The 25,456-nt window shown below is 32.1% G+C and overlaps 3 protein-coding genes and 1 pseudogene across 4 annotated transcripts; 1 reads left to right on the top strand and 3 right to left on the bottom strand.

Moving 5' to 3' along the window:
• Positions 1-1,807: 1,807 nt before the first annotated feature.
• On the top strand, positions 1,808-8,555 carry LOC107936842 (probable transcriptional regulator SLK2). 2 transcript variants are annotated; one of them, XM_041083762.1, is made up of 10 exons: positions 1,808-1,923; positions 2,567-3,595; positions 3,885-4,016; positions 4,228-4,276; positions 4,858-5,072; positions 5,155-5,223; positions 6,410-6,510; positions 6,836-6,929; positions 7,017-7,086; positions 7,339-8,555. In XM_041083762.1, exons 2-10 carry the CDS (start codon positions 2,663-2,665, stop codon positions 8,247-8,249), a joined length of 2,574 nt encoding a protein of 857 aa, XP_040939696.1. In that variant the 5' UTR covers positions 1,808-1,923; positions 2,567-2,662; the 3' UTR covers positions 8,250-8,555. The 2 variants fall into 2 exon arrangements, with proteins under 2 accessions (XP_040939696.1, XP_040939697.1); XM_041083763.1 differs by having other exon boundaries at positions 1,829-1,923; positions 2,851-3,595.
• Positions 8,556-8,924: 369 nt separating this feature from the next.
• Positions 8,925-11,142, bottom strand: LOC107936843 (F-box protein At4g00755). Its single transcript, XM_016869609.2, has 6 exons — positions 10,871-11,142; positions 10,540-10,697; positions 10,022-10,435; positions 9,765-9,928; positions 9,562-9,680; positions 8,925-9,437 (listed from the first exon to the last, which is right to left on the bottom strand). Exons 2-6 carry the CDS (start codon positions 10,664-10,666, stop codon positions 9,143-9,145), a joined length of 1,119 nt encoding a protein of 372 aa, XP_016725098.1. The 5' UTR covers positions 10,667-10,697; positions 10,871-11,142; the 3' UTR covers positions 8,925-9,142.
• Positions 11,143-14,667: 3,525 nt separating this feature from the next.
• LOC107936819 (F-box protein PP2-A11) lies at positions 14,668-17,090 on the bottom strand. Its single transcript, XM_016869591.2, has 3 exons — positions 16,498-17,090; positions 16,259-16,377; positions 14,668-15,149 (listed from the first exon to the last, which is right to left on the bottom strand). The coding sequence occupies exons 1-3, from the start codon at positions 16,816-16,818 to the stop codon at positions 14,732-14,734; spliced, it is 858 nt and encodes a 285-aa protein (XP_016725080.1). The 5' UTR covers positions 16,819-17,090; the 3' UTR covers positions 14,668-14,731.
• A 5,847-nt stretch (positions 17,091-22,937) lies between these two features.
• On the bottom strand, positions 22,938-25,339 carry LOC107936825 (cytochrome P450 87A3-like; annotated as a pseudogene).
• Positions 25,340-25,456: the final 117 nt, after the last annotated feature.

The raw sequence follows: 25,456 nt of genomic DNA, 5'->3' as shown, positions 1-25,456 counted from the left end.
TTCGTAATATATTAGTATAATTAAATTAATCACATGAGTTAAATAAGGTCGGACAATTAAATAAAAGGTAAGTACACACATTATTTTTTATATCTTCAATCTTTAAATATAAAGTCTTATTTTAAATTTTGTTTTGTTTTCTTTTATTAATATATCATTTGGCACGTAAATTAAATATTTTTGTTTTAATGTGAAATATGTAATTGAGAAAAGTTACATTTTTTGTACAGAAAGTAAACTCTTTTTCTACCTGGGCCAGTAACAAAGTGGATTAATTAGATTTATAGATAGGCTTATTGGGATGAGCATTGAGTGTCGTTACTTATCATGTCAAGGGAACCATGAAATACGGTATAATCTTTTTTTTTGTAAGTTATTCATATAATGGGTTAAATATTTCAAAATAGTAATATAAGGACTTAATCATGAATCAATTCTAAAATCATAATTAAGCATTAAAATGTTATTGGTGTTATCTTTTAGTACAAAAATATATAAGATTTTGTCAAATATAGATACCTTATGCAATGGTAAGGTACATTGCCTCCCAAGAAGAAAATGTATATACGAACATTGAAGACGACATTGTTGATCGGAAAAGATAACCATAAACCTTTACATAAAATTTAAAACTAATATGAAAACAAATACAAATACCCCATTTTACCAAAATTAAACACAAAAAGTAATTAATTTTTTACTTTTGAAGGTATTCATTGGAGCGAGTTAAAATTACTTCATATCCAGGGTGATAATCGAATATTCAATCACTGATTAAGATAAAAAAATCTTTACTATCTCACCTAACTCTCGTGATTTATTAATAAAGTTGGTCAAATGTTTAAAACCATTATAGAAAATAAAAAAGATCCCGAGGATTTAGTACTATTGAGAAAGGCTAAATCTTTTTGGATTTTTATATTTCATGTTTGATTTCAACTTGTGAATTATTTCTATATTTATTTTAATTTAAATTGTATAATTTGTGAGTAATATTATAACAAATATTCTTAAAAAAATTGTAATCGCAGAGATGGAAGATAAATATTAGATAATTAAATAAAAAAAAGAAAACTCTATTCAGAAACCAATAGAAAAATACAGCGTATTAATGTGTTGTTGTTCAGTTGCTGTGACACCGACAGGTGATAGTATCTTTCCTCCTCGAACGCAAAGCAAATAAAAATTCAAGAAATATTATTTGTTTATTGTCCTTTTAAAATTTGATTATAAAATTAATACCAACGTGTCAAAATCAATTAATAAATTAAAATATGACTATAAATATCAATTTTAAACACCGCAATGCAGCGTATTGCTTCTCATTACGATCCTTCCATTACACGTGGCGCTCTGATGATTTATCCCTATCCTTAACCGTATAATAATATAGTTAATTAATTAAAATTAATATCTAATGCGAAATCCGAGATCACAATCCTTTATTCTCGAATCTCAAAAACACCTACTTTCAACATCCAATCAATTCCTCCCACGTCATGTTTTCTAAACGCGACTTACCCTATTCAACAAAAAAGCCTTACTCTACGTCAAACCACAGCAGATCATTTCCTGAAAGGTACTAACTTACTAGTTACCCAGAATAGCATCTTCCTCACGATCTATCAAACGAATTAGATTTTGCCACGTCAATCACAAGCTCGCATCGCCACTGCGAGATCTAACACCGACTCGTTGGTTGGACACGTGTCGGTAACTCAAACGACATATGAAGGTGACAAAGGGCAAAGTTACCGGTGCTACCGGTAATTCCGTCACGGTCGTTCCCGCTAGGTATATAAACAGCTTCCTTGAAATATTTCTCCTTCTCTATCTACCACTTTTTTTTTTTCAAATTAAGTGATAAAAATTAAAAAAAGTAAAGTTTCGCTTTTTTTTCCCCATTCCAGCTCGCGATTTGAGGTTAGTAGCTTCGTTTTGCTTAATTTTTTTTGGTTTAATCCGTTTGATTTAATTAAAGCTGTTTAATGATTTTATTAGTTCGATTCTGCTTCGATCGATCTCTAAAATAAGGAAAGTTTTGCTTTTTTTTTATTGCGAATTTTGTTTTATTTTGAAGTGATTTTTTGCTTGCTATTTATTGATCTTCTTGTTTAGCTTGCTATTAAGTCTTTAATTAAGGTCAATCTGGTTTTCTTTTTGGTCTCTCATTTTTCTAATTTGAGTTCGATAACACTATGGGATTTTGATGGTTTGTGATCAATTTGGGTAAACTTTTACTATCAGTTAAGTTCTATGTATTGAGTGATTTGATCGTTTATTTGTCCTTTTAAAGTGAAAGGATTTTAGGTTTCGAGTATTCTAGTTAGTGATTCTTGGTTTAGTGAGTTGGTTCCAAAATTAGGTTTTTTCTTAAAACATTTGCGGGGTTTAGTCTTCGAAATTTTTTGGGCCTTTTTTTTTTCAGTGTTTCTAGTCTTGATTGATTTATCTGAGTGGAATAGTGTTAGAAAAGTTGAAACTTTGTTCTCTTGAAGCACGTGCAATTCAAATTCTAATTTTTGTCATCTGTTTTTTTTTTCTTTCTATTATACATTGTTTTTAGATCTCTGCAACAAATTGTTGAGGGCGTATTTATTATTAGAAAGGCCTGGCTCTGGATAGCTATTTAGACACCGGCCACCAGGGGGCGGTGCCTCCAATGGCACCTTCTCGGGTGGCTGGGGGTTTAACCCAATCTTCCTCGAGTTCTGGAATTTTCTTCCAAGGAGATGGGCTGTCCCAGGCTGTAGTTAACTCTCGCTTGAGCTCACCTTATGAGAACTCATCTAATTCAATTCCTGGAACTTGGCGTCCTAATCTGGGTCCGGTTTCGGGGGATATCAACAGTGCGGTGTTGAACAGTGTGGCAAACTCAGGACCTAGTGTTGGGGCAAGTTCTTTGGTCACAGATGCAAATTCGGCATTGTCAGGAGGTCCCCACTTGCAGAGAAGTGCTAGCTTTAATACAGATTCATATATGCGATTACCAGCATCGCCCATGTCATTTTCTTCCAACAATATAAGCATGTCAGGTTCATCAGTTGTTGATGGATCTTCTGTAGGCCAGCAGGGCTCTCATCAAGACACAAGTGTCCAACAAATGCAGCAGAGTCAGCTGCTGCAGCAAGGGGCCTCTACTGCTACGTCTTTGCCTGCATCACAAACTGGGCAAGTTTCACTTCCCATGGGTCCACGAGTCCCAGGGTCCTTCATGCAAGATCCTAGTAATCTATCTCAGCTGCAGAAAAAACCCCGATTAGACATCAAGCAAGAAGACCTTCTGCAACAGCAGGTGTTGCAGCAGTTGCTGCAAAGACAGGATTCCATGCAGTTGCAAGGTCGAAACCCCCAGTTACAAGCTTTGCTCCAGCAACAGAGACTTAGGCAACAGCAACAGCAACAGCTTTTGCAGTCAATACCACCATTGCAGAGAGCACACTTGCAGCAGCAGCAACAACAGCAAATGCAGTTGAGGCAGCAATTGCAACAACAAGGAATGCAGCAAGCAGCTGCAATGAGGCGTCCCTTTGATGGTGGTGTATGTGCCCGCCGGCTAATGCAGTACCTATATCACCAACGGCAAAGGCCACCTGTGAGTTTATTTTTTTACTGCCTCTCGTAGAATTTTAATTGCTTTCATTTAACAGCTTCACTCCTCTTAAACCTGCATTTTTTTGGGGGAAAATATGTTCTGTGTTCTTATGCATGCTCAATTAACTTCCTGCCTTAATGAAGTTTTTACTTTTGTGTAAAAATCTACTATAAACTCTGATGCATACTTGGTTATCTTGTTGTTACTGACTTTACATCAACTATTTTCAACTTGATAATTTGAGGTTCAAAGTTTTGTTGAATCCTATTTTGTCTTCTTGATTTTGTAGGACAATACTTTTGCATACTGGAGGAAATTCGTTGCAGAGTATTATTCTCCTCGTGCAAAGAAGAGATGGTGTTTGTCACTGTATGATAATGTCGGGAGTCATGCACTTGGTGTTTTCCCTCAAGCTGCTATGGTTAGTCTTTGTGCTTCTTCCCTCTAGTTTGAAACACATGAAAATTGTCTTTCTATCTTGAAGTCTAAGCCTTTTGCTAAGTTGTTTGCACTGATTTGGTAAAATTGCATGCATTCTTCTGTATGAATAATATCATCCATCACTTGGCTTCGTAAATAATATGCTTGTCTTATAATAAGTAGTATTCTGACTTTCTTTATGTAAATTTCAGGATGCCTGGCATTGTGATATTTGTGGGTCTAAATCTGGAAGGGGGTTCGGTAAGAGATTTATGAGCATTTGCTTTGTTGTAAAGATCATTCTTTTAGTTGATTTTGGTAGGAAATACATTTTAGAAATATGGTATGAAAAAAAGATGGTCCCTATCTTGTGTTTTCTATAGAATGTTATCTGCAGTAAATTCATTACTTTATTTTCATTTTCATTTTTAACTCATTCACATTTCTGTGATTATAGAAGATCATTTTCTCTTTCTCTATGTATGGACATACTGGATAGATGAGAGAGATGGAATTTCTTTGAATTTTTAGGGTTATGGATTTTCTGATTCTTTTTTCCACCTTAAAACTTTTCTCAAATAAGCTCTCTCATTTTTTTTGTGTTCTCAATTAGACAATATATTGTATACCAATGACTTGAAGTTAATATGTATCGATTCATAACATCTCTGGATTTATGGACTCCATTGTTTATGCTTATTTTGTCTAATTAGTTAGAGGACGTGTGCCTATGCTTGCGGCTACTATATGTGTTTTTACTTTAGAAGTCACTCATAATCACTCTCGCTACTTGGCATCCTATCATTTGATTCTGACCTAAATAAATACTCTTATATTTACAGAAGCTACTTTTGAAGTACTTCCCAGACTTAATGAAATCAAATTTGGTAGTGGAGTAGTTGATGAGCTTCTGTTTTTGGACATGCCCCGTGAGATTAGATTCCCTTCTGGAATAATGATGTTGGAATATGGAAAAGCAGTTCAGGAGAGTGTATATGAGCAGCTTCGTGTTGTTCGTGAGGGGCAGCTTCGCATCATATTCACTCAGGATTTAAAGGTTAACTAATTTTTTTTTCACATTTTGCAGTTTTTATTGCTGTTATTTTAGGGAATAACCTATTGGCACTTTTCTTTTGCAGATATTATCTTGGGAGTTCTGCGCCCGTAGACATGAAGAACTCTTTCCTCGTCGTTTGGTTGCACCTCAGGTACTAAAACTTGCATCTTATTAGCTCTAACTTATTATTGATGATTCCTCTGCAAATACACAATTACTCCTTTGCTATTTCTCTTGCATTTGTAAGAAATCTAATTTTATTTCTATGTAACGATGCAAATTGTTTGGTTTACATTCCTTATGATGATTCTCTCCTTTTTTTTTTTTGTAGATATCAGACTCGTGTTAGTACTAGAGTTAATTATTGTTTTATATTAGTACACAGTTGTATTTGAGTTTTCAAAGAAAGAAGAGAAATTGTATGAGTAGGGCAACTGAAACTCAGTTACTATGGCTAACATCTTTACTTGAATAATCAGCAAGTGATGTCATTTTATTGCTGCCTTGTTTTCTTTATTTGGATTTGCCCAACACTGATGCCAAATTGAGTAGAAGAAGTAGAGATAGAATAGGCAGAAACAGTTAGGGAGGAACAAAGGAAATTGAGAGACGAAGAACTAGTGGAGGAAGCCTGAAAGATTTTATGGTAATTAAATCCTATGAAATGGAAATAGAGGAGTTAGAATTTTTTAGCAACGTGTTTGAGATCTGAAGGTAAAAGAGTAAATGAGGTGAAAAGTGAGAGGAGTATGGATAACAAGCCTTCTCTACCTTATTTGGGAATGGAGAGGAGAGTAGAGTAGTGAAAGCTAGAGGGTTTTACGTGCTATTATGTTGTATATAAACCGTCACGAAAATAAGTTTTCAAAGGATTGGGAGTACTCTAATACAAACCCTTCCGATTGAGGTAACTTCCAAAATGAGGTGGATTTAGTTCAAATAAGATAGGTTAGGGATAAAAGAATCCAAACAAGGTAGGTTAAACCCTTTACTCCATTCTGCTCTACTCTATTTTAGCCCCTTCACATCCAAATACGATGTTAATATTGCTCTGAATATGTTGATAATATTAGGATACTAACAAGAAAGCCCAAAATAATGTTATTGACTTGACGTTCACCTTTATCAGGACAAAGATTTACATTGTTTTTGCCGCTTTATTTTATTCCTCTAATCTCAAAAATTGCATTCGGTATGTGTACCAGGTTTATGTATTCTGCCTCTGTTCAGAAAACACTTCCTAAAATCTATATTGGCTTAACATATTTGATAATATGCTCATTTGTTTAAGTTCTTTAAGGACATCTGATGCAACTTGAACCTCATAAATTATGTAGGTAAACCAGTTACTTCAGGTTGCACAGAAATGCCAGAGCACAATATCTGAAGGTGGATCTGAGGGGGTTTCTCAGCAGGACTTGCAAACAAACAGCAATATGTGAGTTGATTTTTTACTAATATAAATTATTCTTTGTGATGAATAATGTCACATGGTCACTTACAGATTTCTTTCTGTTAGAGCCCTTGAGATTTCAAGAGATACTTTGCTCCAAAAACTGATTTTTTTTTTAAATTGTAGCCGTCCTTGAGTGCTATTTAGCCAGAGGCATCCAAAAAGTTATTTTGGACGGTCTTGAACCCCCCCTCCCTCTTTTTTTTTTGTTCTTTTTAACTCAGGTTTAAGTGAGTGCTTTTGCTATTACTTGGTCATTGCTCGTTAGAATTTTGCTGATTCAACATGATTACATGGCTACTTCTCTCAGGGTCCTGACGGCTGGACGGCAGCTTGTGAAGAGTTTGGAGTCACAGTCATTGAATGACTTGGGTTTTTCGAAAAGATATGTGAGATGTTTGCAGGTAAAGTTTTCGCCTTTTGCATTTATAATTCAGTAAATAAATATTCATTTTTGAGTTCCCTTACAGTTTGGCGTAATTTATTTATAGATCGCTGAGGTTGTAAGTAGCATGAAAGATCTAATAGATTTTTGTCGGGAACACAAGGTTGGGGCAATTGGTAAGTTGTGCATTTGCCTTACTGACCTCTTAACATTTTTTATAGTTTTATTTTGTACATCAATCCAACTTATTAAAATCATGGAATTGTACTTTATATGCGACTGTTTTAAACTCCAATTATAATGTGACATGTTTTCATTTTTTATTACTTTCAAGAATATAATAATTTCAAGCTTTCTTTTGTTGTTGATTGGGTGGTATTCAGTTAAGGCACATAATAATTTTGTTTGCTTAAAAACCATATTTGCAGATGGCTTGAAAAATTATCTTCGACATGCCAGTGCAGCCAAGCTCCAAATACAAAAAATGCAGGAAATGGAGCAGTTAGCAAACGTTCAGGGTCTGCCAACCGATAGGAATACGCTGAATAAGCTAGTGGCATTACATCCGGGAATGAACAACCCGTTAGGCAACAACCATCACATGGTCGGTAGAGGAACTTTAAGTGGTTCAGCACAAGCTGCTTTGGCACTTACTAACTACCAGAATCTGCTTAGTAGGCAGAACTCTATGAATTCAAACCCTAACTCACTTCATCAGGAAGCCTCTTCCTTCAATAGTTCTAACCAGAGTCCATCTTCAAACTTCCAAGGGCCTGCTGCCGTTTTACCGGGATCCATGCAGAGTCTGCCTGTTAGTGGCTTATCGAGTCCCCTGTTACCAACTCCACAGCAGCAGCAGCAGCAGCAGCAGCAACAGCTTAGTGGTAACTTAATGCAGAAGAACCATCCGCAGTCGCCTCAGGGTAACCAGGTTTTACAACAACAAATGATGCAACAGCTGTACCATGATATGTCTAATAACAATACCGCAGTTCAACAGCAACAGCAGTCTCTGAGTGGGCAGAATGGGAATGCTAGTGTGGGAAGAAATGGAATGGGCTACGGTAACAACACTGCTGCTCCAGCTGCAGCTACTTCTAATGCATCCGGAGGTGTAGCAGGGCCTGCTCCGAGTCGAAGCAACAGTTTTAAAGGTGCTTCGAACAGTGACTCCTCAGCAGCAGGTGGCAACACTGGATTCAACCAGAGAGCACCTGATTTGTCTCAGACTCTTCATTTGCAGGATGATATAGTTTCGGATATAGCGCAAGAGTTCCTCGACAATGGGTTTTTTAACAACGAACTCGACGATAATATTGGTTATGGCTGGAAAGCATGACTAACGTAATATGGCCCCAATTAATGGCTCTTCTGTTGGGTGAGTACTGGGCAAATCGATGTACAGAGCATTTGAAACAACGGCCCTTTTCTTCCCTATTGTTTTTTCTTTCCCTGCCTCTTCAATATGGCATTGTTGTGAAATCACTTTGTGCTTTAAGTAGGGATTTAGTGATCATTTTCTTTCTTTTCCCCCCTACTTTTTCAAGGTTTTCCAGTTTTCAAGTCTTGCAAGTGTAATCTATTGAACGAACTTGAGAACAGATTCTGTTTCTTATTAATCTGATGTTTTACATGTTTCACTGCCCACCTTTATGTTTCTTTGCAATCTCCGTTGTTAAATAGTTGTTAAATAGTTGTGATAGTATCATGGAGAACTTTATATATAATGATGCGCTAGATTATATTTTAGCTTTTTCTTTAAATAGGTAAATTAATCTCTTTTACGTTAAATAAAAGAATAAATTAATTTTTTTTCTTTATACTAATGAAAAATAGTATGACTGATAAAATAACTAGATAATAAATTTCATGCAACTATATAGTGATAAACTTTTAGTAGTAGAATGAATGAAAATTTTAATAGAAAATTTATGTTGCTTTTTGAGCTGAGATACAGAAATTAATTTAATACAATCTGATTGATTTTTAATACAGGAACTGGGCTGTAAGTAAATGATCATTAAATTTGCCCTCCATTTGATTCATGCATGGCTCATATTTTCCTCATCACAGCTCAACTACATCACTTTAGCAACAAAATGTATAAAAACTCTGATACAGGATTTCCAGTCAGTTTTTTCAGGTTCACTATCTTCTTATTTGCAGTAACAGAATCTGATGTCAGGGCAAGCAGAAATACAGAAACCAAACTGTAACTGTTATGAACAATTCTTAGGGTGAAGCAGGGGGTGGTTCATCATCTGCATCGTTAGCACGACCTGCCCTTGCCTGAAGTAATGTATTCAATAACATTTGTTCCCAACCTCTTGTGCCTCTCTGTAATAATCTTGCAGTGAATGTACGAAAACGAGAAGATGCACCATTTTCCCGTGTAAGTGGTCGTGAAGAAAGTGTACATTTCCCTGTTTCGGGCAAGTACTTCAAAGCACACCTCCCTGATGAATCAAGCATCTCTATATCAAACCTTGGAAAAAGCGGTCGTCCAACAGCTTGAACATGGGAGATACTGCACAAGGCTCGAATCAATTTTTATCATTCTAAATTTTGTTAAAGCCTAAATTAAAGCATGATTTACAATTTACATCTCAGTGATTGGGAAAAGTTAAAAGAGAGAGAGAGAGAGAGAGAACCATATATAATATAAACCATCCATTTCTTGTCTCTGAACTCTACCGAGTAACTCAACTTGCATATATCCTCCAATGCAAAGAACAGGCTCTGGTAGCTTGAATTTTTGTAAGCAATTTTCCTGGAAATACATTATTGGATCCGTTAAATGAAGCAGATAACTTTAAAACCAAAGCCTAATCCAGCTGGTCGACACGAAGCTTACCTGAACCATTGGAAATTCTGGTGAAGTATATGTCCAAATGAACTCGTCATCTGCCAATTTATTACTAGAAGTCAAACTATCCGTCATTTCGCTCTGCAATTTATGACCCATTCTAAATCTGACAGCCTTAGACGAGTATATTGGGAAGCCGTACTGAAAATAAGCTGATACACAAACATAATTCTGTCAATTCTAAGGCTTTCACTATAGGCAAGTTGGACACGCAAAAGACGAGCACGGCAATTTAGAGTTAAAACCTTGGAATGGCTGAACATGGATTTCTGTAACGATACACATCTTGGTCATCAACTTATAAAGTAAAGTCTCGGAGACGGCAGGATTGTTTTGCCCTTCACTCGACCAATACGATGCTCTGGTGTCTATTCTATCAAATGGCTCCAAAGTATTATTGATGCTTTCCTCTGGGTAATTATCTGTGCTCGATGCAATAATGGCATCCGATATACAATCTTTTCTTATGAAAGGGTTAAACGCTCGAGCCAACAAGGTATAGATTCTATGATTCTTCCTAAGACATTCCAACTCATCACAATCATCCTGTTTATGTCCAACGGTATCTATCAAGTTGTTCATCTCAATGGTATGAACAATACCGGAAATTTCAGGAAATAATTTCAGGCAAAGCTGTTTACCAAGACCATTTTCAATCACTGCAAGATGAATAAAACCGATCCTATCGAATTAATCAATGCTGATTCTTCGCTATATAATAGAACACAAAGCTAAATTCTACCAAAGACATTGGTTTGCTTACCAAATTGATGCCAAGAACTAGAAACCAAGCTAACCCTAATGAGATCAGAAGGGCTAACCAGATTCATGAGAATCTTCGTAGAAATATCAGGTCCAAGCAATTCTATAAAATCACCACAATAATCCATTTTTGGATCCTTTGTATAGCTTCAGCAATAACTGTAAAACATCAGAAACCCCAATTCACAATTGTCTATAAAAGCAACAAAAGATTAAAAAAGAGAACCTTTATTCTGGGTTTTCAATGAAGATCAATACAAAATTGTTACCCAAAGCTGAAATCATATTAAAACTAATCAAAAGGAAAATTAAACAGAACAAACAGGAAATACCCAAATCCTAAATTTCAGTAAAGGGTGAAGTTAAATGGAGAAGAATTGGTGGCAAGCGATAGATCCAAAGCCAAAAGCTAAAAAGGACAGAAAATTGAATTGAAGCCCTATTTTAATCAACCTTTCAAATAATTTTATTTTGGGACAAAAAAAGTTTCTATTTTTTATGTGGGATTTGTAAGTAATTGAACTTTATCTGTCTTTAAATATTTTAAAAAGCTAATCTTGGAAAGAAAGGAATTTTGAAATTAACCCAAAAATCAGACAAAGGACATTGTTTTAAGAAATAGATGAATCGGACAATTGAGAAAAGAATAATAAATATACAAATAAAACAAGGGTAAATTCTAAAAATGGTCACCCAACTATGCCAGCATTTCTGTTTTGGTCACCTAATTTTAAAAATTTTCAATTTAATCACTAACGTTTGAATTTGCTACTGTTTTGGTCACCCACCGTTAAATTGAGAATGAAAAGCCTTTTTGTGACTGGTAAAATAACACATTTAGCCATAACTACTTACATATTCTATCAATTTGATCTTAATTCTAAATAATTCAAGAATTTAAGCCTTCACATTTATAAATTCTATTAATTTAGTCCTCAAACACATTTTCATCATAAATAGAAATTATAAAAACAACAAAAATTTTAATAGGGTAAGGCCTCATTGTTTTTGGGTGAGGAATTGTTTTTTGTAATTCTTTTTCGAGTTGAGAAAATTGATAGTCTCCTTCCTGTTGAAGAGCATTGGGGATTTTTTTTCAATTGATTTGTTGTTATTATTATTATTATTATTATTACTGGAAATTCCTTTTCAAAATCAAAAGAGTGCACTTATAAGCTCTTTCGTGTTGTGCCTGATCAATATCATAACCAAAAAAGTGTATGAATAAAAGGAGAATGAAACAAAAATAAAAAATAATGAGCTCTATAGGCCATAACTGCACTGATGATAGAGCACTTCATTTGGGTCCTAATTTGAAATAAAAACTTGATCTGTCTCGATACCAATCCCAACTCCTTACACAACTGCAACTTTTGCTTCTCGTTTGGGTGTGGACATTCCTTGAACATCCTTCACATTTTTACTAACAAAAACAAAACCAATTCCTTAATAAAAAAACATAGAAGAAGAAAGAAAGGTCAACAATATTCTTATGATTCGAGCCTCTGAATATGGTGAGCAGTGTGGGATGGTAAGGATTTTTCTGTCGAGAAAGGTTAGAGCGACTTACTCCTCTACCACCACCTCAATCCACATATATGGACTTAATGTCTCTCCCTTCCAAAATTACCTTGAATGAATACCAAAAAAAAGGCCCTTTTATTCAACATCATCATCATCTGTCTTCTTGCTATAAAAAAAAAAAAAGAGCAATGAAAGAGTATTATCATTCTAATTTTTTTTAATGGAAAAATAAGCACAATGTTCTTTTTTGTACTTAATCAATCTTTTGGAACACCCATATTTTGTTCTTGATGTGCTTTGGTTGTTTCAAGTTCAGTTTCAATTTCAATTTGATGAAAAAAATATTTCCTCGACTTGCTTCAGCAGGAAGGAGATTACCAATTTCTCAGCTAAAAAAAATGAAAAAAAAATAAATTCCTCACCCAACAATGACACCTTACAAGCATTTTCCAATTAAACTTGTTCTCATTTTTATAATTTTGATTTATGATGAAGATGTGTTTAAGGAAAAAATTGATAGAACTTATTAAAGTGAAAGGTTAAATTTGTTGAATTATTTAGTATAAGGATCAAATTGATAAAACATATAAGTATTGAGAACTAAATGTGTTATTATACCATTTTAAAAAAGACTTTTCTTTATCTATTTAACTGTGGATGATCAAAATAGGAACAAATTCAATCTTTAGTGCCTAAATTAAAAATTTTTAAAATTAGATAACTAAAACAGAAACACAAACATAAATGGGTCACCATATAAATTTATATAGTTTACCCATAAAACAATGGAATTTGCTTCCTTTGCTTCCCCACCATAAATAATTATCAAATGAAAGAAACTTGGCACCAGCAAATATTTGACATTTTGAAGAGACAAGTGAGTTAGTCCATCTTTTGGATCATGAAATCATTGATGGGTTGTTTTAAAAAAACTTTAAAAAAGCATTACAAAAGATTGTTGTTTCTTTCATTGTAAAATTTTCATGGTTAAATTTTGTTGTTAATCCTTATACTTCTATAGAATTTGAGATTTAATCCTTAAACTTTAAATTTTAAAAATTTAACCTTCTTAATTATTATTGTTGCTGGCGGTTGATGTTAAAATTTGTCAACTTAACATGTTTATTTTTCGTTAATCATATGCCACGTCACATAAAGACAACCTAATTTAACATGCTAAATTGACAAATCTAAATTAAAAATACTTATGACTTTAATGAGTGGATTGAAAATTTTAAATAAAAAAAAGTAGGATGACTTAATTTTTAGTGTTTTAAAGTACATGGACTACATCTTAAATTTTATCAAAGTATAAGGACTAACGACGTATTTTAACCAATTTTTAACCTTTGATGAAAATCATCCAACACAAGTAAAAGGCTAAAATGTGCCATAAGTCCCTATACTCAATTTCAAATTTAGTCCTTATACTTTATTTCTAGGAATTTAATTTCGTACTTTTTTAGATTTCAAAATTCAGGTCAAATTGTTAACATTATAAATATTCTTTTATTCAGGTTCATTACAATGTAATTTTTTTAGTTACATTATTACTAAGTGAGTATTTTTTTTATTTCAAAATATTAAACCAACAAATTTAACCAAAAAATTTAACAGAGTTAATAATTGAACTTAAATTTTGAAATATGAAAAGTAGAGAAACTAACTTCTTAAGACTAAAAATATAGAATGAATTTTAAATTTATAAAGATTACATATACCTATCTCATATTTTAACCAAAGTAAAACTAGCTAACATGCAGCTCTGTAAATCAAAGAACAATTATGGGGTCGGGCCATTGGTGCTATAGATAAGAACGCCAACGTGGTTGAATTGTTCCTCACCACTCAATAATTGGGCCCAATTGGGTCCATTTCAAACCCAATTGTCTAAATTTATTCCAAGGAAAAGGTGAAATTATGATTTTGTCCCTCTACCATATTTAAATTGAGATTTAGTCCCTATATTTTAATTTCGCATAACATGATCTTTCTACTTTTATAATAAAATTAATTAGTTCAAATATTTAACACTAATAGTTATTTTAGTTAAAAATATTAACATGGAACACCCATTCCAACTTATCATGTTGACATGAATCTTTTTTTTTTCCTCCGAAAAAAGTAATGTCTCCAAAAATAAAAACGTATCAACATTTAAGCCGGAATAGTTAATTGTATTACCTAGTTTGACTAGTTAATTAAACTGTAAAATTAGTTAACCAAGTTATGCTAAATTAAACTATAATGACCAAATTCCAAATTTAACATATTAGAGCAAAAAAAAAATCATATAATCTAATCCTGTAATTCTTATGTTTATATTGTATTTATAAGATCAAAATATCTTTTAACACATTAATTAGGTTTATATAAATTTCAATATGTTTATGTTTATTCATATGGTTTGTTTAATTTGAAAAGATCCAATATTTAAGAATATAAGATCATATTTTTAATATAAATGAAAAAGATGGGTTAACCCACCAAACAAAACATAGTTAAATATTGTAAAATTAACTCATCTAAAATGAAATTTTTTGAAACATTAGAAACATGAAAAAAAAAATGCCCAAATTATATCCTTGTGGACAAAATATAAAGATGAGTAAAAAAAAAACCCATTTTGATTTAATTACTAATTAGTATAAAAACTTCTCTTTTATAATTTACTTAAATCTCATCTGCCTAAACTCACTAGGGTATATGAATATAGAATCTACACAAAGACCTCCTTTTGTATGTGTACAATCGATTTGCATCATCGAAAACTTGATTTTTGTTGTCGGATTCGAGTCGTCAATGACGAAATCACCCGCATGGTAATGAACCCAGTTTCCAGGTTCGTACAAATAACATTCAGACGAGATTTGGTGGCCGGTTGATGTTGAGAGTTGGAACCTTACAGGCTTCGTGTTCCAACCATGAACTTGATCTAAATTGCAAACTCGTCGGCCGAATCGTTTCGAGGGTTTGCCTAAGTGCAGCCTGAAGAACACACTGTATGATCCTGGTGGAAACTCGAACTCTAATTCCCCAACCACTTCGAACCACCAAATTTGTTGAAGATATGCCGCTGTCTCGAATCTATATATATACATATCAAATACATAATTAATATCTATGCGAACTATATATTTATTTATATGATACGTAAGGATTTAAACTAGTTGCCAATTAAAAATTGAAAGTGTAATTTTCATATACAATGGAGCTCGTAACTCTTGCTTCTAAAATTAGATAATGTTAGTTTTACAAGTTTCTAGGGATGTATAAAAATGTATATCCATAACTTTCATTAGGTAAGGCATCTACTTTGCAATATAATATAATATTTTTGGTTTTAGTCTCTTTTAGGGTCACAAGTGCAAGTTGCAAACATAAGTGTTTTCCCTCAAAAAGGAAAAGGTGATCAGAAAATCTAGAAGGTTTTTTCTTTGGGATAAAAGCCAACATTTAGTCTCAAAATTTGGTAAGTAAACCGTTTTTTTCATCAAACTTGATAGCTTTTCTCAAATTTGTCTTTAAATTTAGATTTCATTAATATATAATGATGTAATATTCAAAAATATGTCATCACTTAGAATTTTCTTTTAATAAATTATTATTTTTTAATTTCCAGTTGATGATACGACATAATCTTCAAATTCCACTTCATAAATCTAAGTTTAGGGAATAAATAAAAAAAATATAATATTTTAAAAGTAATGTAAACCAAAAAAAAGTTGAAAAAGATAAAATTAAGGAAACATTGCTTTTATTTCTTATTCTGTTTTAGAATCCCATCCAGAAAACTAGAAATGTTGTTATCTTTCTTCCCTTTTTATCACAATGGCATGGCAAAATATACAACACCCCTTGATGACGAACATATTCCTAAACAGAATTGCTTTAAAAAAATTTCTATACAATAGTTGGTTGTGGAAGGAGGTCAGTTTCGGATTAAGTGATTCACTAATATATATTATAAAAAGGTATGAGTTCGAATCCATCAAAATGAATTGTTCACATTTTTTTAGTGGTGAGACATTCCTCAAACTCTCCTTAAACTTTGTGAGTTCAAAAAAGAGATCAGAACTGAAATGAGAGTGAGTAGAATATTTTTATTTTGTTGGAGGGTCGAAAAACACACCTACCCTCAACAGATATAAAAAACAAAAGAAGGAAAAAGATAGAAATGATTATGGTATTATTACCTGGATTCTTCTGTGGGAATGTGATTCCAATATCTCCGATCATCAATCCCTGTTATTTTCATTGCTTTGGCCGATACTGACAAGCAAAGCTTACCGCTGTTTTTATCCAACCACACTTCCTAAGAATCGGAAACAAACACACACCAAAAAAAAAAAAAAAACAATACTCATTTTACATTTTTTTTATCGGTGATGGCATGAACAAGAAAGAGAATAAAAAAAGAAAGAAAAAGGACTACCTTGTTGCCACCATCGAAACGATTAGGGGTACAAAGTCTAGCAAAAGTCTCTTTTTTGCTCAAAGAATCTGGGTTTCGACCAAGAACTTTCTCAACCAGGTACCTGTAATTTGATGGCAGCTTGGTTTCCCATACGAAATCAGCCAACGAAGCTCCACGAAATGCTTTGTTAAGTCTCGCTAATTTGCATATCTCTGGAGGATCTAAGTATATGAATATAGATGATATGCAACTTTCAGGAACATCGTTAAGACCTGTTTTTAATTGAAAATTTGTAGTACCCTTTTGAGCATCAAGATCAGAAGAAACACCAGCCCCCATAAAAAAAAAAGGAAAAAGCTTTGAAGAAGATCAAACGGGAGATTTTTTTTTTTTTGGTATGGAGAAAGGGTTTTTAATTGTAGAGAAGAAGATGGTAAATGAAGCAGAGCTGAGGAGAGATGAAAGAAGAGGTCACCATCTTCTTCAGGGTTAAGGGAGAGAGAAAGAGAAGAAGAAGAAGAAGAAGAAGGGTTAATGGAGTCTTTGAGGAAAGAAAAAGGATAAAGTTGATTAATATTCTCCACTTGACAACGACGAAAAAGGGCACGTTTATATGAGTGTGCATGGAATATATACATTTATATATGTAGGATTATTATTCTCAGTGGAATTATATTTTTTTACCCACTCTAAGTTGATAGTTATATTTGTATTGGAGACGGGGGAAGGCAGAAAATTTCTTTAGAGGGTGAAAATTAAATTTTAATTTTTATAATAATAAAAATTTAATTTTATGATCAGAATAGTTTATATTTTTATAATTTTTAAAAAATTAAATTAAAATTTTATTATTTTTGAGAGGATAAAATGTAATTTTAACTTTTTTATTTTAAAATTTTAAAAAATTTAAAAATCCTAAATAAAAAAATTGCATAGGGGCCGGAAGCCAACCCGCTATTGGTTGGAGTAAAATAATAAAATAATTAAAAAAACATTTGGTGTGATTTTAAATATGTTTGTAAAGTTTTTTATTACTTTATTAATAATGGGTAGAATCATATATATATATTTGTATTTTGATAAAATTTGAGATTTATTCTTTGTATTTATTTATTTTTATTTAAAAATATCAGTTCAAATGTTAAAGTCATAATTTTTTTTAAAGAATTTATCAATTTAGAATTTTAATTTAGCTGTATAGATTAAAATTTTGAAATTAAAAAAATAAACAAATTTAATTTTTAACATTTAAAATACAAACACCAAGTCTCAAATTCTTTACTAATACAGGGATTAACAGTAGATCTTAACCTATATATGTTGTCTAGTGGAAATGGATTGGAAGAATATGTACATATACGTTATCCATACGCCAATTTTTGTGGCTTCAGGAGGAGAGAAAACTGGCTGATGCATTTAAATTCCAACCAATAATTAAATCGGTTCAAAGCTTAGAAATTATTTTTGGCTTATACTTGCATTTATAATTGTGTCCATTACATTTCGAAAAATAAAATTGATTCTCAATTTTTAAAAAAAAAATAATTGAATTATTATTTTTTATTAGAAATATTGACTAAAGCCTTAAATTATTAAACATGATAACTAGGGGCGAAGCTAAGAATTTTGTTTAGATGACCAAGATAAGATTATTAAATTTGGAGGGACCAAAGCTAAAAATTTTGTATTAAAATACTTAAATTAAATTATTAGTTTTCTAAAGTACTAAAGTTATAATTTTTCTATTTAATCAAAGGCTAAAAAGGATTAAATTGAATCTTGTAATTTTAGAGAGAGACTATAAATGCAATTCTCTCGTTAAGCTAAGGGGAGCCCAGACCCTTACCTGCCCTTTTTAGATACACTCCTGATGGTAGTCCATATGACAATCAATATATACTTCATGTTTTTCTTTTATTTTTTATGAATCATTTGTAATATGTTTTTGAATTATTTGTTGACATGACATATAAAAGAAATATAATGTCATGTCAGCATAAAGTATACATGGAATGCTATACAAATTTCCATGCCTACATTATTAAAAAAATTAATGTTTTAATCACTATCTCCGTTAAAAAAGTGATTTGACTCTTTTTGAAAAATTGAATAATAAATTTTAACTTAAGAAAAGAATAAGGACCAAATTGACAAAATGTAAATATTAAAAACTCCTATATATATAATTCAACAAATTCTATATTTAAATTACTAAAACACAAATCATAGAGTAAACTATATTATCGATTGATAAGGTGAATATATTTAATTCAGAACTTTATCAATATGACAAGTACATAGGGGACTGAATTGAAATGTTAAAAATATGAAATATTATATGTATGATTAATAAGTGAAATAAGAGGGATTGGCTGGCCATGGGGATGGCCGGTGAGTATTTTTCGGCAGGTAGGCAACCTTTCGGCATACCTTCCTAATTATTAATAGCAAAAGAAGGAGGCCCTACAAGATTTAATTTAGATATCATTGTGAAGGATGCAATTGAATTAACTAATAAAAAGACACAATCATAAAACAAAACCTTTCTTCCATCGAAATTAAAAGCATTAATTATTTGGCTCGACTTATGCACATGAATTCGCTGTTTAAATAACCCATGTGTTCACTTATTTTTTTAATGATGATACTTCCTTAAAAAAATGATAATAAATTGCTAATGGCATTATCTTGCTAAGGTTAAATTCTTAGGGTTTGGGTTTAAATATGATTATACTTAAGTATCATGAAAGGTTAGATTGTATTTTGTCCCTTCTATTATAAAAAATAGATAAATTAGTTTTTAAATGTTAGATTAAGAGTAAATTGATCTTTCTGTTAAAAATTTCATCCATTTCTACTGTTAAAAATTAGTCCCCATTCATTAGCATGAGGCATACATGATACGCCACTATCATTGTTTGATTATTTCGTCAAATTGGGATCCTATTTGATACTTTTTCATCTGCGACTTTTCAATAGAATAATCATCACCATTTAAATGCGTAGTATCCATCTATCAATTGTCAAAATCATGCTTGTAAATGGTGATTAAAGTTGTACCGGATAAAAATTAACAAAAAAAAAAGTAATAGAAGGGTGTCAAATCTCGTTCCATCGACCACGCCAGATTTTAACAATACAAATGAACGATATTTTATTTTAATATAAAAGATCAGTTTGCTCTTTGAATTAATTTACATGAATTAATTTGCCCATTTTTATATAGAAAAAATAAAATACAATTTAACTTCTAATATAAACACTTTTATTACATATTTTTTAAGAATGTGAGTGATGGTAAATTGGTAATTCCCTGTCCTTCTCATCAAAGCATATTTTAATCAATGGTGCAAAGTTGAAAGTCGAAAAACATTGATTCTATAAATAAACAAATAAACAAATTTCACATGGGTTGACAATTTGTCTAAGCTACAACTGCGTGTTAATCATTCTGTGTGTGTGTGTGAAAGGAATAGAAAAAAAGCTCATTTCCGCCATGGATGAATCAACGTAATTAGGTATCACGTTCTCATTTTCAGTCACCAAAAAGCAATAATGCAAAGCAGAATGTTTTTCTTTTGGACCAATCTGTTTCTATTATTGTTGGCCACTGCTTAAAATTAAATATTTAATTATTATTTTTTAAAATAGCAACAAATTTTATGTTCAAAATTAATCCTTTAGCATTCTCATATCACAATATTCTTTATTTAAAAAAACCCACCAAATTAGATTAAAGAAGGAAGAAAAGGACATGGGATGGTCCCTAACCAAGGCCTTCCCTACTCCTTGTTAATTTACAGTATTATCCACATAAACCACATTCTTCTAACACTAATATCTGACCTGGCTGACTCAGCAATGCTATCCAAGTCATTTTTAAAAAAAAATTAAATTCGGATTATATTGAATTTCGATTATATTCGAGATTATAAAAAATATATTGATTGATATATTTGATAACTTCGAATAAAGTTAGAATTTTTTTTTGAGGGGGAGATTGAGATTAAATTATTTATTTTTATGAGAGTTAAAATATAATTTTAAAATTTTAAAAATTTATATTTTTATAATTTTTTAAAAATTAAATTAAAATTTTATCATTTTTAAACATCAAAGTATAATTTTAGGGAAAAATGAAAAGAAACATTTCTTTTGTTGGAGAGAATCAAATTCATGCATTGTTGCTGTAGTTAGTCACTTCAATGTAAGATATTGAATCCTCCTTTTCTCTACCATTTCATTGTAGTGGATTCTTTTAGCCCCATGAACAAATTAATAAACATGCATGCATTTTGCATTTTGCATTTTGTCTCAACAAATTATTTGATTCACTTGCAGTTTATCATATTTTTTAATTAATATTTAAAAAAATAGACGAGACATAACAATTTTTAATTTCACTTCTAAAATTAATATATATATATTATATTTGGTACACTATTGGTGAAAATTTTAGATTTCACAAATAGAACTATGGATTGACAAGTGTCTCATAGGGTATAGTAAGTATTTAAAAAAAAAAAATACATGACAATTTTTTTAGACTATTTGTGGAATAAAAAAGGTACATTATCAATGTACCAAATACTAACTTTCTATATATAAACACATATTAGCAGTGTTGTTTGAACTAAATTGAATTAGTTGGTCAAATCGAGAATAAGTTGGGAAGCCGGTTTGAAAAGTGACTTTGAACTGGTTAGATTGGGAGACTATACGAACTGATTGAACCGACTAAAATATTAATTGAATTGGTTGTTGAATCGGAATTTTTATTTTTATTTTTAAATTTTTAATGATTTTTAATCAAATCGGAAAACCAATAGCTTGATTGATTCAACTACAACTATTTTAAAAAACATTGCAAATTAGATTATAACAATCGAATTGAATTGAATTTCCCCCGTTGATTCGAGAGCTTCAACTACAAGCATTAAATAACAATACTATAATAATTTTTTTTACGCTAACCTAATAACGAAAGTTTTGGAAGGAGATTAGAGCTGGTTACCATGAGACAAAAGATCTTCTTTTTAAATAGATTCAATTCGAAACTATTATATGTCTAAGGTCCAATATTGAAATAATTTCAAAGGTTTTAGGATCCAATTGTAAAATTATAAACAATGCAGTGAAAAACAACTTCCATAAAGGCAATAATGGCTTTGTAGAAAGAATTTAGGGCAGTTAGATTGTTAGTAATATTGTTAGAGGTAGTTAAAAGTAAATCTAATTAAACATGGTTGGGTTTGGGCTCGATCTAACCCGAAAAATGGGTTTAAAATTTTATCTAAACTCAGTCTAAATAAAAAATGTTAAATTCGAGCTCACTCGGCCTGCCCGTATTAATTTTTTATAGTATTTTTATATATAAAAATAAATTTAAAAAATATACTAAATCAAATACATTAAAAATATTAAAATAAATATTTCTCAACAAAACTGAAAATATATTAAAAAAATATTTATACTTAAATAATGTTAAGATAGTTGTAACTTAACAAGCAAATACTTCTAAAATAGTAACAGAATTAACAATAAAATAAGAATTATACAATATCTAAATAAAAATAACAAAATAATAGTAATATAATAGCAAAATATGCTCATGAAGTTGACAGGTCAAAGGATGACATTGTATCTTCTCAAAGAAAATATGTTCTTCAATTGATAGGGGATATTGGTTTAAGGAGGCCAAGGTGGTAGTTACCCCTTTGGAACACAATCAAATATTAACTTCTGTGAAATATGATGAGATGGTACAAGGTAATAAAGAGGATGAGAACATGACAGACATTTCTTTGTATCAATGGCTAATTGGGGGCTTTTATACTTCACACATACTCAGCCTGACATTATTTTCTCAATGCAACATCTTAGCCAGTTTATGCAAAGACCTAAAAGATCACATTATGGGGCTGCACTTTGAATAGTTAGATATGTTAAAACAAATCCAGGAAGAGGGTTGTTTTCTAACTGATCAACTGCATGCGATTGATGACTCATGTTGCGAGGCTGTCAGGACTTAATGATGATCATTCACTGACAATAGGAGATCACTTTGTGGGTGTTAATGGCGCTTATTACCTCTAACAATTCAAATTCCTCCGCTATGCTAGGTTGCCTGGCTTTTGTGGTGTCCTGCTCGGTTTCACCATCGAGTCTGATACCGACTGCGACTTGTATGTCTATCTTTTATGTCTTGAATAGTCATGGTTGGTTACCACTTTTTGACAATGACCGGTTGTAACGTATGCAACGTTCCGTGATGGTGAGTACTCAAACCGGTGGCAATGTGGCGTTGAAAGGAGAAGGTAATGAAATTTATGATTGCTTGATTATATTCATCAACACGTTACATGCGTTTATGTCCGAATTTCGGTTTATTTCATGCATCTGTTACAAGCTAGCTAGACATAGCATCATTGTTTCATAGTATGTTCTTCATAAATGTCTGGTCTTTTTTTATCCAGGTTTGCTCTAACCATTCAACAGCAACTTCATATGAACTTTTTGTTCAAGATTTGAACATGGAAACCGTCCGGAAACACCAGTCCCGGCTGTCTAACAGCCTTTCCTTCTTTTATCACTGTCCACCTAAATCACTTGTAATTTGTACTATATTATTACATGTTGAACCATTAATTTTAGAATGTTATGTTTTAAGTTACTCGTATTACCTGTAATTTGAGATCAAATGGTGAAGGAAAATAGAGATTTGCAGCTTCACAAATTCGGCACCAGCACAAAGTCTCACACCACTACCAAACCCCATAAAGAATTTAGAGCCTGCATTCAATTCTCTCCCCTGCTTGTTTGTTTTCATGCTAATTAGTTTCTAAATCCAATAATATTAGAACCAAATTGTGTTCAAATTAGCTTTGAATAATCAACTAAATCACCTTCCATCGCCATGGATTGAATGTAAGTGGATCCTCGTATTTCGTGGGGTTCAAATGAACTGCTGGTGTACACGTCAAAATGATCCAACCTGCAGGGATTTTATAATCTGTACCACCCACAATTCATACAAAATGAGCATAGATACATTAAACATAGATGAATTTGGTTTATTGGACTTAAACCCGCCTTTTATTTCTATATCTTTGACCACTTTCCTGAAAATTGCAGCAACAATATTTCCAAGCCTGATGGTTTCATTGATAACCTGATGAAAAGCCATTGATTTATATATTAAACCTCTTCGTGAAGAAACAGTAGTGAAATCTATATATTATAGTGTTAAACAAACTCACCATATGTGTGAAAGTCATTGATTTATATTCTTTCCAAGTGATTCCGGAATCCTTTGTTTATCTTTCCCTTAAAATTGTTTCATGTTCTTGCTGGTCGAAGAGACATGCATGTCAATTATTCAAAGAAAGTAAACAAATATAAGAATAGCAATCAAGACTTACTGTCAGTTCAACTAGGGCCAGAGGGTTGCTTTGAAGATACTGAAGAGCTCATACAACAGCAGAAGATGCAGATTCAAAAGCAGCAAAAGGAAGTGCAAACAACAAATCTAATGCTGTCTGTTCTGATAGGATGGTTCCAGCTTTGTTCATCTCTTCCAATACCACATCCAGAAAATCTGTCTTGTTTCTTTGTCTGTTCATTGTTTTGTTACGACCCTGCAAACATTTCTGTTGAAGTTAGTTCCCATGCAACACATGCAGCAACAAAGGTGGGCATGCAGCTCATGCAGATTCATGCACGTAAGAATTCATGCACATAAGTTGTCCGTATAAAATACGTGCAACTGAAGATGTTAATGCTACTGTTTTGTCTTAGTTTCATTTTGATACTTTTTTTAACAATGTTTTTATAATTTGGTTCATTTTGAATTATGTTTGGATGACAAGTTGATGTAACTTGATGGTCAAAGAGCTGGTTACCAGCTTTGTTCTAGTGTGCAAGCAAAATCATCTAGTCCCTATGTAACTAGTGGAGTTAGGTAGTATTTAGGTGATGCATTTGTTGATTTTTTGACTAGCCAATGTCTGGTATATGTAATGGCTTTGAGTCAAAGTTTCTTTTGAATGAAATCATCAGATTTTCTTTCCATATGCTCCATCTTTCTTTGCCTTCAAAGTTCTGTTCTCCATTCCTCGTAGAAGCTAAAAGCTTGAACTCCAAGTATTTTTCCTTCATTCTTTATCCGGGTATAATACACTGCGGTTAAAGTCCAGATTAAAGTTCTTACTTCATCTGGTTAAAGTGTGCCTAATCCCCAACAATTTCCATCCAAGAAAGCTGAATAGCTTCCTCACAGTAAAATCATATATCATCTGTAAGATTAGAGAAAACCTGTCATGAATCATGATTTTTAGCTAAATTTAATCAAATAATGTGTGTTGGAACTTGGGACCAAAGTTATAATACAGTTGATATAGCCTGTTTCAATTCCACTGAAGGTTGTTGACAAGACCATAACTGTAGATGTTTGCTTGTTAATTCCTCTATTTCGGAAACATGTTTTGATTTCAAGGATTCGGAGACAAACAGGTTCAAAATCAAATTCCTGAGATACTTGTGGAGAAATCCATGGCCGGATAAAACATTATCCTTGCCAATGATATCATCAAATTTTTCCATGTACCAGTTTTGCACCAGTTTCCCTTCTTGTTGGAAAATGAAATGGTTGACATCAGGATCAGTGGAAACAACAATCTGTCGACCAACCAAACTCGTTTTAAAACAATGAACCATACCTGAAAATATAGAACTTAAAACGATTAAGATGATGATAAACGAACCTCACATGGCATTATACATCATCAATTCTTGCATTATAACACGACCTGTTGATTCTCTTTTTGATGAATGGTGAAACATCGGTGGTGGTGTAAGGAGTAAAGTTTTAAATGTCCAGAAGATAGAACAAATAATGATGTAAAAGAAGTTTTTGCAAATTTAATAACAACTTGAAAACCTGACCTATGCTGGTTATTGTTTAGAGTTTTATAGATTC

Source organism: Gossypium hirsutum, chromosome A12 (assembly GCF_007990345.1).
Source record: "Gossypium hirsutum isolate 1008001.06 chromosome A12, Gossypium_hirsutum_v2.1, whole genome shotgun sequence".
NCBI classification, from domain to species: Eukaryota; Viridiplantae; Streptophyta; class Magnoliopsida; order Malvales; family Malvaceae; genus Gossypium; species Gossypium hirsutum.
Note: the sequence above shows the minus strand (reverse complement) of the source record. Positions and strands in the feature narration are given on the sequence as shown.

Bases quoted from the DNA above. Each gene is read 5' to 3' on its own strand.
- LOC107936842 (XM_041083762.1), top strand. From the start codon at position 2,663: ATGGCACCTTCTCGGGTGGCTGGGGGTTTAACCCAATCTTCCTCGAGT. The intron at 4,017-4,227 runs GTTAGTCTTTGT...TGTAAATTTCAG, and splicing joins TTTTCCCTCAAGCTGCTATG to GATGCCTGGCATTGTGATAT. The intron at 6,930-7,016 runs GTAAAGTTTTCG...ATTTATTTATAG, and splicing joins GATATGTGAGATGTTTGCAG to ATCGCTGAGGTTGTAAGTAG.
- LOC107936843 (XM_016869609.2), bottom strand. From the start codon at position 10,666: ATGGATTATTGTGGTGATTTTATAGAATTGCTTGGACCTGATATTTCT. The intron at 9,929-10,021 runs GTTTTAACTCTA...TTTGTGTATCAG, and splicing joins CCATGTTCAGCCATTCCAAG to CTTATTTTCAGTACGGCTTC. The intron at 9,681-9,764 runs GTAAGCTTCGTG...ATGTATTTCCAG, and splicing joins CAGAATTTCCAATGGTTCAG to GAAAATTGCTTACAAAAATT.
- LOC107936819 (XM_016869591.2), bottom strand. From the start codon at position 16,818: ATGGGGGCTGGTGTTTCTTCTGATCTTGATGCTCAAAAGGGTACTACA. The intron at 16,378-16,497 runs GTAGTCCTTTTT...TCCGATTCTTAG, and splicing joins GTTTCGATGGTGGCAACAAG to GAAGTGTGGTTGGATAAAAA. The intron at 15,150-16,258 runs GTAATAATACCA...GTATATATATAG, and splicing joins ATTCCCACAGAAGAATCCAG to ATTCGAGACAGCGGCATATC.